The sequence below is a fragment of the Toxorhynchites rutilus genome, chromosome 2, assembly GCF_029784135.1.
Source record: "Toxorhynchites rutilus septentrionalis strain SRP chromosome 2, ASM2978413v1, whole genome shotgun sequence".
NCBI classification, from domain to species: domain Eukaryota; kingdom Metazoa; phylum Arthropoda; class Insecta; order Diptera; family Culicidae; genus Toxorhynchites; species Toxorhynchites rutilus.
The window spans coordinates 95,151,475-95,165,914 of record NC_073745.1 but is presented as its reverse complement, the minus strand read 5'-3'; the positions used below and the strand labels follow the sequence as shown (position 1 = coordinate 95,165,914).

The 14,440-nt window shown below is 39.9% G+C and overlaps 1 protein-coding gene across 5 annotated transcripts in view; it reads right to left on the bottom strand.

Moving 5' to 3' along the window:
- Positions 1-9,926: 9,926 nt before the first annotated feature.
- LOC129767470 (uncharacterized) overlaps positions 9,927-14,440 on the bottom strand; it is a 277,112-nt gene continuing 272,598 nt past the window's right edge. For all 5 annotated transcript variants that reach the window (XM_055768414.1, XM_055768416.1, XM_055768418.1 and 2 more), the window contains one exon: positions 9,927-12,525. In XM_055768414.1, the coding sequence (XP_055624389.1) occupies positions 12,514-12,525 (12 nt within the window). In that variant the 3' untranslated portion in view covers positions 9,927-12,513. The remainder of the gene's footprint in view (positions 12,526-14,440) is intronic.

The window sequence follows — 14,440 nt, the reverse complement described above, 5'->3', positions numbered from 1 at the left end:
CGAATCAGCGATGCCTGCAGGATACGCGAAATTTTCACGCCAGTGCGGATATGGAAGAGTATCCAGAATTTTGGAATATGGACATACACTGCATTTATTTAGATACAACGTATCTCTCATGGAAGTATGCTTTCAACTCCCCGTTGAAAATCTTACTGTTGGGTGTTCTTGGGCTCGATTTCGGAAATGGGAGCACATATGTTTATAGTTCTTGATCGATATCTGAGTGGGAACGAGAAAGTCTGATGCGAGTAGGCGCAGTTTGATTGTAAAATGAGGACGAATCTAAATAAACGAAAGCGCTGATAGCATTCGACGATTCTCTGCATCAGTAATTTATTGTGGAAGAATCCAAATATGCTTACATATACGAGATACACGAATCAAAAGCAGCGTTCATTGTCCGGGCAATGAGAGAGGAGAAATGAACTGTAGAGATATTTGCATCAATCGATTGGAAATATTTCTACTCGCGCAGCTCAATTCAAACAATCTGTGTGAAAACTGATAGCTATTGAATAGAATAGGAGATTGCTTTGAAGTATGTTGACATAGAGAGTGCCCAGTACGGACCGGCAACACAAAGGGAGCGAAACTCTTTTTCAGTATTGAATGAGTTAAATTTACGGATTTCTGAACAGTTACAAAATCTCCTCCTAGTCCTACTGAAAGTACTGATTGTCTAAAAAACATTATTTTAATGCACTCAACAAAATGTCGCATTGCTTGCCGGAGATGTTCAAAACATAAAACATTTATTAGGGTTTTCGTTAATAGCAGCCAGTTTTCAATTTATCTATAAACAGCATGAAACGATGTCAACGGTTGTGCCATTTTCAAAGGCATCCCAAACTGACGCTATTGCGTGGAAAACGAGATAGTAAAACCGTCATAACATTCCGAAAAAGAAATGTCTTTAAATTGCACTAACAAGCTTCCCCATCGCAAAACGGACATCCGGAAATGGTCAGCCTTATCAGCGAATTTCATTTCTTCCCTCCTTCCATCTTTACGTCCGAAGCAACTCCCATTCGTGAAGAGAGAGAGAGAGGATTTTCGTTCCAACGAATTGTATTTTATATCTACTTTGCACTTTTTGTGCAGTGGAAAAATTCTGTCACCGGAGCTGTGTCATCTCGTAACCGTCGGTATTAAATCTAAGTGACAAGCACAACTGTGGTACTAATTATTTTGCATTTGTGCTTTCCGATTGTGTACGGCAATCAGCCTGGTTTGATATAATAAATCAAATTAAATTGTGCTTAGCATCCTCAGAAGATTCTCTTCATAACACTCGTAAGCGCACGCAATATATGACCCTCCACACTAACAGGGTCGTCTCTCTGCTGAACATGTTTTTTTCTACCGAATATCAATTTCTGACATAAATATTAATTTTCCAATTTTGATCCATCATAATATCTCTCACATTTCCACGTCGCCTCCCCCTCGGTGGTCCCCCGCCATTGGTTGCCGTTGCTTTGCGTCGAAGACGAGGATACAACATTAGATTAAATTGAATCTCATAACTGCCGCCGAGTGCTCACTGGCTGATGCTCGTGCTGTCATTGTGGAGGAAATCAAATTTACATTTTTCGTCCCACAATAATGTTTCGCCCCTTGCTGGCAGGGGAGATGGAGACGGGCCCCGAAAACGTGATGACAGTGCTCGGAAAATAAATGTACAACGCACGGGAGGATAACATGCAGCCAGCCAGCACTGTCGAAATCGTTGTTCGGGGGAATATTTTTCATCTAACGAGTGTTTTCACTCGTTGTCAACTGATTTTCGCATGTTTGAAGTTCTCCCTTTTTCCCAGGCGAACACGCTAATAATGGAGTGTGCTTCGGAGTGTTTTCAATAACTGCGTTATGACATTGAATAACGAATTAAGTTTACTGACGAAATAACGAAATATGAGTTTCAGTTTTCATTTGATTCACGGAAATGTTATTACTATTGAACGGAACTGGTGCGCAATATTTGTTTTAATTAAACGTGTGAATGCGACATTCGAAAGGACAACATCGATATTGTTGGAATGAAATTCAGGCAGAAGCGGTCTTATCACTTATCACGCGCAATTTAGGTAAGCAATTTGGTTTGGTTTGGTTTTACTAATAATGTAACTCAAGACAACAACTCTCATGAACCAAAATAAGCAAATCTAACCAACATTGAATAATTTCGCGAACCACCTATCTGACAAAAAAAAACATCAAATCATCTTGATTGAGTAAATTGATTCAATCGCTACAGCAGATTCTCGAGCGGGAAGTTCATCTACTTTCGCTGTGATATGATCCTAATTCAATTTCGATCTCTGTAGCAGTAGCAGCAGCAGCAGAAGCAAAAAGCAGAGGGGCCTCCAACTCTAGATTCATCACTCGTGAGCGTTAAGCCCTCTAAATTGCTACACTTTGCGTCCAGCCCTCGATGTCACCGGCGGGTGTGAAAGGGGAAAGTAGATTTCCTCCTCCATCTTGCAAAGCGTTACCATTTCGTGACCCCCACCTCACCCCACTGTTCAAATCTTATGACAGAAGAGGGAAGAAGCAGAGATAAAGCACACGCGCAAGTCCGCTCCGTCCGAAGCCGAGAGTAAAAGCAAAGCCAATCAAGTTTAATGGATTCAATACCTTTTCCGGTCTGTTTTGTGTTGATTCTACGAGTGAAAAGATTTTCCTTTCTTCTTATTTTGCGAAAGCTTCTCCGCCTTATTGTGTCTGGCAGATTTGGTTCCTATGTGTTGAAAACTAGAGTGCATCTCGTGAAGAGTGGTGAGTTTTGATCAATTTTTTTTATTCTGAGCTGGTTTTTGCTTTCCTTCCCATGCTATTGCCACAGTGGAGTGCTCTTGATATTTATGCGGTGAGCTTCCGGGTTCTTCCGGATGAAGCGGAAGCGAAATTCTGAGTATGAGGATCGGAAATTGTCGGCACTGACCTGAATGGAAGAAAAATTGGCAATGTGGTATCATCCCATAACCCATGAGTGTTGCGTTGTTCTCAAAACATGTTATTCTTAAGAGATTTTCCTTCCAATGGACTTCTGATAACAATGATCGCCTGAATCATGTAGCATTACATTGCACTATTGACTCAGGTTCAATTAATGTAATTGTGTCACAATACTGAAAACTTAATTGTTTGATGGTCTTTTCCCCTCTCCCTACATTTTGACGTAGGACTACGTCTAACCGGAAGATATAGGGGGTGAAATGGAAATCTAGGCACTGAACAAGTAGGAAAAAATGCAAGATTTGGAACGCTTATAACTCGAGCATTTCTCAATAGATCGCAAAGGTTTTTGCATCAATTGATAGGAAATATATCTACGCATCTATCATAACGAATAACATTTCATTTTTCTTGAGATAAATAATTGAATAATTGTGAAATATCAAGCATTGTCAAAATGCACTATGTGCCCATTTTTGATTGGTCCATTTTGTGCTCCTCAAATCGAACCGACTAAAACGGGCAACCAGAGCAGCAGCGAAATAGAATGAAGCACGATTGGAAAGGAAAAAGAAAAAAATGAACGAAACATTGGTCGCAGTCTCACACATGCGTAATTCTCGAGCCAGCCAGTCAGCTTAAAAATTCCCGCTCCGCTGCCGTAACGATCATTCTCATTCAAACCGTACACCACATCGGTTCGCATCACAACACATCAACAAACCAACACAAGCAGCCATGTCTGGACATGGTAAAGGAGGAAAAGTGAAGGGAAAGGCAAAATCCCGCTCGAACCGTGTTGATCTGGAGTTCCCCGCAAGGGTAGCTAGGCCGAGCGCGTTAGTACCAGTGCACCAGTCCACCTAGCCGGCGTTATATAGTTTCGGCCGCCGAAGTGATCGAGTTAGCTGGTAAAGCTGCTCGCGACGATAAGAAAACCCGCATTCGGAACAGAACATATTCGGTTCTGTGGACATCAAGACAACAGGCAGTTGCAGCGAGTGGCGAGTGGCAAACGCAATCGCAAAACGGCATCAGGTAGCAGAAGAAAAAAGTTTGTTCTTTATACACACTGCTTTGGTGGCAAATCCAGAACAAGGCGGCATCGAGGGCATTCGAAATGGTTTTTTTCAAAACCACGAGTACTAAGTTTTCTAAATTTGAACCATTCCATAAAACAAGGCGCTTTTCAGGGCCATTAAACCTTCCAAAAAAGAGTTTAGGAAATACAGTTCAATGCTTTCTAAAACAATATCCAAAATAATAATGAAACACAAATTGATTTTTTCATAATTTGTTTGCCAGGATATGATGAGTATGTGAATTTGGCAGTTGTTCTGAGCTTATTGATTTTCACCAATTCTTAAATTGCTTCTAGATTGAAAGTACAGTAATTTACACTTATCTCGACATTTAGCTAATTGGTCGGACCAGTAATGCGACATATTTAGTTGGACATTTTTGTAAACATAGAGTTCGGGGTCCAAATTATGACCCCACATTGAAGGTCGACACTGTACCACTGTCATCGCAAATGTTCAATTACAGGTTAAAATTACCTCCAATCCGATACTGAGTGGTGGTAATGCGACGTGCCATTGAATGTAATTTACTGTAAAATATGTCACAAGCTGGATGGGAAGAAATTTTCCAACTGTGAAAGCTGTGGCGAGTGGCAAATGCAATCGCTAAACAGCAAGGTTTAGCCGAACAAGATGGGGATATCGAGTGATAACAAAACAATAAACTCTTTAGATTGAAGATAATTTTGTGATCCTGAAAAGGACCCTTTTTAGCCTACATGTGAATCCAACGAGCGAACAAATCGTAATGAATGTATTTTTTTGCCATCGCTCCCTTTTAACGCTCATTCGTTCGTCTCGTTGGACTCGCCCCTCTGGCTGAGTCTGCCGATTTGTCTCTATCCTGTGAGTGTGTACCGCTAGAGTATAAAACACGCGGACCCCAAAAAAATATCTTATTTTCTTTCCAACCGTAAACCCGTGTGGTTGTACGGCATCGGCATCGTGGACGTAACAAAGGAGGACAAGTTAAGGGAAAGGCAAAGTCTCACTCGAACCGTGCAAGTCTCCAGTTCGCTGTTGGTCGCATTCACTGATTGCTCGGCAAGGGTAACTAGGCCGAACGGATTGGTGCCGGAGCACCAGTATACCTAACAGCGATTATAGAGTTTCGGCCGTCGGAGTGCTCGAGTTGGCTTGCAAAACTGCTCACGACAATCAGAAAACCCGCATCAAGAACAGAGCAGCTTCGGTTCGGCGCTCATCAAGGCAACAATTAGTTTCAGTGAGTGGCAGTGTTTCTCCGGCACGTCGCATCAAATGTAATTTACTGAACAACATGTCACAAGCTGGATGGGAAGAAATTTTCCAACTGTGAAAGCTGTGGCGAGTGGCAAACGCAATAGCTAAACAGGAAGGTTTAACCGAACAAGATGGGAATATCGAGTGATAACAAAAACACAACACCAAAGGTTCTTTTCAGAACCATCAACATATTCATGAAGAGTAAACAGTAAACTAATCCATTTTTAAGGTAGATAGGTAGGTATTCACGTAGAAGAAGAAAATAAAACAATATATTTAAAATATATATTTAACAAAAGCTGTCCCCTTTGTATAGTCCTACGTCACTCCGGTTATGTCCCCGACATTACCCACCCGTCTTTTTTTTTCATGGTGACCTTACGTAACTTAGAAAAAAGGCGCTATATCGGTTATTTCAAGAGATAGAAAAAAAACTTTGTTTTACAAAGATGTTTTAAATAACTGGGACTACAATATTGTCGAACTATGTTTAACTCTATCTATAAAGATAAGAAAGTTAGATTTTTTATTTCATCAAAAATTATGGTCACCCTATTTTTGACAACATAAAAATGAGCGCTCTGTTATGTGTAACAACTTTGTCGAATACAGTTTTAATCTAGAGAATAACTGTCGAGCTCTAAACGCTAATTTCCACTTAAATGCATCTCCTGGACCATTGTGCAGTGATTAAAACCGAGTTATGATGACAGAAGGATGATATTGAGTCGTTGTATGGTGCGTATCACGATAGAAGATGCCTAAGTGGAATGAGATATGATGAAAACCGCCCTCTGTGACCTTAGACGAGATGTCTCCTGTGTTCTGTATGGATGAAATATAGCGAAAAACTTACCAATGTGATATAAGATAATAACACAATTATCGATTCTTCATATCAGTAAGAACATGTTACTTTATTATAGAGAAAACATTTTTGAAACGGATATTTTCTTTCATAATTTTTCCATATTTCAAGTCATTTTTAACTTAACTCCTATCATATACAATTTTACACTTATTCTTGTGCTAGATGCTTCACAATACGCGATCGGTCATTGATATGAAATTTTACGAAGCAATCAACATTAAAATCCCAAATTTAAATTTTATTTGCTAGAATTAAAATCGTATCACTCATCTTATTTGCAATATAAAAATGGCCCGAAATACACATATTTGCAACGTTGATTTCCCCCAGGCACCTTAGAGGCGATTGAACTGCAAAGTTTAAAGCCTCTTAATAACACAGGACCGACCCCCAAGCACCTTGGTTTTGATGTCTCTATTAGGGAACAAATTTCGGTGGGAGCAAAAGCTCCCCGTAAATTAATGTATTTGCAATGCGGATTTTCCACAGATAGCTTGGTTTTGATGCCTCTGTTAGGAACCCACCGCATGTGTTTGCAATTTCGACCAATCAGAAGTGAATATTTCCGTTAGGATAGTGGTTGAAATTTTTCGATTTTTCGATGGTTAGTTTTATGACATGTATTATGTTATTCAATATAAAAAATTGTTATGGAGTGCCGAAATCGATTGACGCAAAAATCTCATCAATCCATCATGAAATGACTGAGAAATAAGTGTTTGAAATTGGACAATTTCCACGATGTGCTCGATTTTCGATTTTCAATCTGTACCACAATATGTTCCCGAAAGACGTAATCCTACATCAAAAAAACAAAACTCCGGATAATCGAGTCCGACCTGTATATGGTTTTCGCAAAAAACTACAGTACAAACCATATGCACCATAAATTAATAAAAAGTATAGTATAAACATTATAATGATATAGTTATAATTTTGTTATGTTTCTACATATCCTATAGTTACACTTAGGTTTTGACGTGGGACTACGTCTAACCGGAGTATATGGGGGGTAAAATGAAAACCTAAACACAGAACATGCAGGAAAAAATGAAAGATTCCGAATGCTTATAACTCGAACATTTCCTACTGAATCGGAAAGATGTTTGCATCAATTGATAGGGAATATTTCTACGCTTCTATCGCAATTAATAAAATGTTATTTTTCATTAGATAAACAACTGAACAACTGTAAAATGTTAAGCGTTATCTAAACACCCTAACTGTCTTATTTTGATTGGACCAATCTACGGTTTCCCTAACACAGCCATCAAAACTAAGCAGCCTTGGGGAAATCGGCATTGTAAATACATGAAAGCATGGGGACTTTTGTTTTCACCGAAATGTGTTCCCTAGCACAGACTTCAAAATCAAGCAGCGTTGGAGAGATCGGCATTGCAAATACATGAAAGTCGGAGGTGTTTTTGTTTCGACTGAAATGTGTTTCTCTAACACAGACTTCAAATCCATGGAGCGTGGGGAAATCGGCATTGCAAATACATGAAAGTCGGGGGTATTTTTGTTCCGACTGAAATGTGTTTCCCCAACACAGACTTTAGAACCAAGGTGTCTGAGGAAATTGGCATTGCAAATTCGTGTAAGTCGGGGGCATTTTTGTTCCGACTGGAATGTGTTTGCCTGACACAGACTTCAAAACCAAGATGTCTGGGGAAATCGGCTCAGCAAATAAATGCAAACTACGAGTGCTTTTGTACTCGCTTGCCTTTGTGCAATTGCCCCAAGTTCATCAAAGCAAGCAAATTCGCGGTTCGAGAAATACGTACACTTGAGAGATACAAACTTCAGAAGGAAACGTAAAATAAAATACTCGTTTGATAATTCTTCCGTTCACATATTTTGTGCTAGGCATCATACCAAACGTAAAAGGACTGTCATTAAATTTACTTGTAACGAAGAACATAATCTATCACAATGCATGAATTGACCTTATATGGAATTATACAATATTTTTACTCACAAAGCAAATATATTGAATTCAATTGAATTGTTTCATTCTATCAAAAAGTTAATCAATACAAACGAAAGATTGCTACGCTAAGACAGTCCCACGTCAACCTTGCGGTTATATCATAGATATAGCCCACCCATTTTTTTTTATTTATTTATAATGATACTACATCCCATTGAGAGATTAGATCTTCTTCACAATTTTTCGCCAATAATCTCGATCCATGGCTGCAGTTCTCCAACTCCCGGCTGCACCGATTCTTGCCAAGTCCTGCTCCACCTGGTCCAACCACCTCGCTCGCTGGGCTCCTCTCCTTCTTGTTCCTACCGGATTCGATGCGAACACCATCTTTGCAGGGCTCTCCGGCAATCTTGCAACATGCCCTGCCCATCGCACTCGTCCAGCCTTGGCGACTTTCTGAATGCTGGGTTCGCCGTAGAGTTGCGCCAGTTCGTGGTTCATTCTCCTTCTCCATACTCCGCTTTCCTGTACACCACCGTATATTGTTCTGAGCACTCGGCGTTCGAAAACTCCAAGCGCTTGTGAGTCCTCTTCAAGCATCGTCCATGCTTCGTGCCCATAGAGAACAACCGGTCGAATTAGGGATTTGTACTTGGTACACTTCGTACGGGGTCGGAGTTTGTTGGACCTCAAGGATTTGCGGAGCCCATAGTAGGCTCGACTTCCATTGACAATGCGTCTTCGAATTTCACGGCTTGTTGTCAGTTGTTATCAACGAGCCAAGGTAGACAAATTCCTCTACCACCTCGAGCTCGTCACCGTCGATCATAACACTACTACCAAGAAGAACTCTGTTGCGATCAGTCCCTCCTGCTAGCATGTATTTAGTCTTAGACGCATTGATCCCAAGCCCAATCAGACCTGCTTCGTGTTTCAGTCGGGTATACAAGTCGGCTACCGTCGCATGTGTTCTTCCGATTATGTCCACGTCGTCGGCGAAGCAGATAAACTGACTAGATTTGTTGAAAATCGTGCCCCGCATGTTGAAGCCCGCTCTCCGCATAACACCTTCCAGCGCCACGTTGAAGAGCAGACAGGAGATTCCATCGCCTTGTCGAAGTCCCCTGTGAGTCTCAAATGATTCCGACAGCTCACCTGAGAACCGCACACTGCACCGCACACTGCACCGCACACCGTTCATCGTTGCCTGAATCAGTCTTGTCAGCTTTCGGGGAAAGCCGTGTTCGTCCATGATCCTCCATAGCTGTCGTCGGTCGATTTTATCATCCCACAATCCAACTTGTCGCCTTTTTTATAGATGGGGCAAAATAACCCGTCCTTCCACTCCTCCGGTAGCTGTTCTGTGTCCCAGATCCTGACTATCAACCGGTGCATACACTCTACAAGTTTTCTCGGCCCTCCCTTGAAGAGCTCCGCCACGAGGCCATCCTTACCAGCTGCTTTGTGGTTCTTGAGCTGATTAATGGCCTCCTTAACTTCACCCATCGTCGGGGGTGGTACGTCGTCGTTGTTCATTGCACCGGTGTAGTCCTCCTCAACGCCGTCTAGGTCTCCTGTCTGCGCGCTGTTCAGGTGTTCATCGTAGTGCTGCCTCCACCTTTCGACACCTCGCGTTCGTTCGTCAAGATGCCTCCTTCCTTGTTTCTGCACATTTCGCCTATTCTATTAAATTCCTTTTAAAAATCCTATTCAATTTGAACGACGAAAGTGTCACCCATATCTGGGTGACGGGGCAACGAAAGTGTTAATAGAAGCAAAGTGGGATTTTCGGACTGTTTCAGCGATGGAAAAGTGTCACACTGATGTTCGAGTACATTTTATGAAAGTTTCGATAGCTTTTATTTGGACTTGCTCGTGTATAATTTCAACTTCCTTCATACATGTTGTATTTTCACTTGCATCCCCTTGTGGTGTGTATTTTTCTGTGCTTTTTTTCATTCTCCCCAGCGGGGTTTAATCCATACCTTACAAACCGATTATCGATTACATTTTCATCGCCCGCTTCTAATGCTCCGCCCCGAAATAGAAATACTATTTACAAGATTTTTTTCTCTCTTCCTTCTCGCGTTCCTATTTTCGGCGACGTTTCCGAAATCAAACACCTCACTTTTGTATAAAATATAAATATTTCTACGTCACAATGTTTCATCAGTTTCATAATAAAAAAGAACGCAATAAATAACCTTCGGAAAGCGCGCATTTCACCCTCTCTTGTGTTTTCCCTAGATTCACCCTTTTTTCTGCTGCTCCGCATCGACACTACCGTACGTGGGTGTATGTGTGTGAATGTTTTTATGTGTTGTTTCGTGTGAGTGTATGGGTTTTAATTTATTTTCCTGTAAAACGGCACCTGCGAAGATCCTCCTCTTAAAAACAAGAATCGCTTCCGACTCACCGCGTCCCTAATGGACCTGTCTTTTATGTTCGAGTGTTTTTTGTTGAAATAAAAATAATGATTGCTCCGATACTCTCTCTACCAATCACTACCGAATTTAGCTAGTTGTTGTTTTTTTTAAGTTCGTTTTTGTTTTTGTGGTTGAATTTTGCTAGCCGTATATCGAAACCATCGCTGAAATGATCATAAAAATGAATGTCGGTTTTGTTTTCGTCTTCCTCTTTCTCTAGTCTCGAGTAACGATTTATGCTATTATTTGATTTGTTTACTAGTGTTTCGTTTTCATGACTTTATGGGTTCGATAAGTGTATTTTGCTTCCTCTTGTGTCATTTAGGTGTAGATAGAGTAATGAGTATGAGCTGTGTATGGTTTTCCCCTTTAAATAGTGTTTTTTCTTGGTTTAAGTGAAAGGTTAGTGAAAGAAAGGGTAAAAATCTTAAGTGGACTTGAGTGAGATGAAAGTGGCCCTCAGATGAGATATGGACTCTAAAAATGTGTTGCTCTATGTACATAGAAAATAGTTTTTTTTGTTAGGGTTCGTCCTCCCCAGATATACAATTTTCGAAAAAAAAGTTCTTCATTGGTATATTCTAGTGTTTGTGTTGTTTTTGGGTTATATGCATTTATGTTAGGTATGCGGTAAGTATATCAATAAATATTTCATAATAGATATTTTGGCAATCGTTTATATTACACAAATTGTATATTCTTCTGTATCATTTATATATATTTACAACAATAACTTCCTGCTTTCGGTTTAAAACGGGGCTTTCGTTAGCTTAGACTAGCACTTGGATAAAAAGTTTCGATTGAAACTTTCGCTCTGATTTTTGTTTTTACTCCTTTGGAATTCTACACGTATCCGAATGGGTGTTTGCCTTTCTCATTCTGTCTTTTACCAACAAAGCGCAGTACAACAAAATACTCTCTTGTAGTACACTCAGCTTTACCTATAACAAAAACAATAAAAAGTCGTTGTTGTTTGATATCCTGTGTTTGAAGATTGTATAAAATTGTTCGCTTCTCGGCCGGTATGCGGCACTTTCCAACCATGTTGATTGGAGTGCACCGAAGCAACCGAAGCGCATTCTCAGTCTCTTTCGCAAAAATGTGTGGAAAACATGAAGTAAACCTTCCTACCGGTACTAACTTCTTCAACAGAACAAATGAGGGAAGGCGGTCTGCACTATTTGATTTTGCCAGCGATTGGGCTGAATGAGTCAAAACTCAATAAGACATAGTTTCGACGAACAATGCTTACTTTCTTGAAAACAAACAGCAGTAAGAAAAATATAACCTAGGCGATAACGGGCCTGAGAAATAAATGTTTCGGTTCTCGACCGATTTCCAACGTTCGATATTTATTTACGTCTTCGGATTGCGATTTGGAATTTGGCCTCTCGCCCAGCAAACGACTGAACGCTCCGGATATTCTGCAAAAAACAACACATTGCTACGGCTAAAAATGTAGTGTTTACCTTCCGGCCGGCGGCTCTGTGCTTCTCCGAATGTAAAACCTGGAAGAACAATTTCCCATTTTCCGCTTCATTTTTCTTTGTTTACCGTGGCGGGGAACCTCTGTCCACAGCCGGAGGCTTCCACACCCGAAATCCGGGACGGGAAAAATATTTGCCCCGGAGGTGAACAATCCAATCCAAAGCGAAACAATTATTACGAACAATGCGAAGAAGGACGGAACCGAAATCGTTACCTCCACTTGCTCTCTGTACTTTCAATTCTCAACCCACCTACTCCAGCCTACTCACAATGATGGTGGTATAGGATAGTCATTAGCTTCTGTTGTTTGTGTAGGTGGTTTTCGAGTTTTCACCACAACAAAAAAAAATTTTTTTTTCGCACTATTTTGCTCTTATTGTTTGTCTGTGTGTTGTGTATATAGATAGATAGGTAATTTTGATTCTCTTTTACGTGGTTATGCTTAAATCTAAAAGTTAGTTCTTATTGCTTTCATTTGCAGACCGGTTTGTGACGATGATATTCACCAACCTAAGACGAGTTCTGTGGAAGAGAAAAGTAAATGGAAGAAACATTATTAGTAATCATATTTTATGGCAGTATTATCTGCAATGTCTAAAGCTATATATAATAGTGAAAGGTGCATTCGTTGAAAAGGCATTCACTCAGGTACACATTCTCAACCATTCAATTAGAAGGTTTAGTAAGAAGAAATTCATTATATAATATATGTTATATATAGAGCAATTCCACACCAAATCAGGCTTCTCGAGATATGACCAATTTGAAATAATCATTCTCGATTTTTTCACTTTTTTCTTTTAGTGAAAAATGTACTATTTTTTATAGTACTAGCTGACCCGGCAAACTTCGTCCCGCCCCAACATTTGTTTTATTTTTGTTATTAATACCTTCAAACATTCACGTTCTCTTATTTTGAGGAAGTTCATGGGTCCAATCACAGAACTGTTCATTGATTGATCTTCAAATTGACACCGCTGAATTTACCTATTACTATAAAATTCCAAGTATTTCTAACAAAACTGATCATTATAATATCAGATTATTTTCAGACACAATTCTCGTTCAAAATTTTTCAACCACTTTTTTTTTATTTCTTTATTAAAGAGATTTTCAGCCAAAGGCTGGTTCATCTCTAATTTTCAACCACTTGCAAATAGCATGTTTCTCCGTTACATGGAATAAATGTTTTATACAGAAAATATGATAGAATGAAGACAGCCTTAAGTTGGACAATTCCTTCCTCGAGTTCTGCTCTTATCAACACATTCGGTGATACTCTTTTATTGGTATAGATAGAAGAAGATATAGGAGTGCGTTTCATCACATTAAAATCCATTTCCAGTTTCGAACAAAGATCAACTTGTCGCTGTGTAATTGTAGAACATAGGGGAATTAAATTTTACGAATTTTTCCTTTTTCCTTCAGAGTTTTCCGAAAATTTTCAATTGTCATGTTTGGTTGGAATATTTTCGGTTGAAATATGTGTAATATTTTTATGGGAACCCCTCTCCATTCCAGAGGAGGAAGGGGTGTCATACCATCATAGAAACATTTCTCATACCCAAAAATCCTCACATCCTAAATTGTGCTTAATTAGCTCTCGAGTTATGCAGAAGTTTGTGTACTCCCTGTAATTTGTGTTTCATTTGTATGGCAGACCCCCCTCCTAGAGAGGGGGGTTGAGTGCATTTATTGCACCCTATAACCTCAATATGCCTAGTTTGGTTTCATTTGCTTGATTAATTCTCGTGTAATGCAGAAATAAGAGAGGGGCGAGGAGTATCTAACCACCGTAAAAACGTTTACTGCACCCTAAGACCTCCACAAGCCAAATGTGGTTTTATTTGCTTTATTAATTCTCGAGTAATGCAGAAATTTGTGTTTCATTTGCATGGCAGCAGCCCCTTAGAGAGGGGGGTGGAGAGTCTAACTACCATAGAAACATTTATTGCACCCTATAACCTCAATATGCCTAATTTGGTTCCATTTTCTTGATGAATTTTCGAGTAATGCATAAATTTGTGAGAGGGGGTGGAGAGTTTAAGCACCATAGAACCATTTATAGTATAGAAACATGCACCCTAAAATCTCCACATGCAAAATTTCGTTTCGTTTGCTTGATTAATTCTCGAGTAGCGTAGAAATTTGTGTTTCATTTGTATGGCAGCCCCTCCTGAGACCCCTACCCCCTTAGAGAGGGGGGAGGGGTCTCAATTTATCACGAAAACCTTCCCCGGTCCCAAAAACCCCTATATACCAATTTTCATGTTGATCGGTTCAGTAGTTTCCAAGTCCATAAGAATCAGACAGACAGACAGACAGAAATCCATTTTTATATTTATAGATATATAGATAAACCGTTTGATATCTTGAACAACAATTAGTTAAGCTACAATATTCTTCGAAGAGCGGGGAATGTTTCAGTATGTGGTCG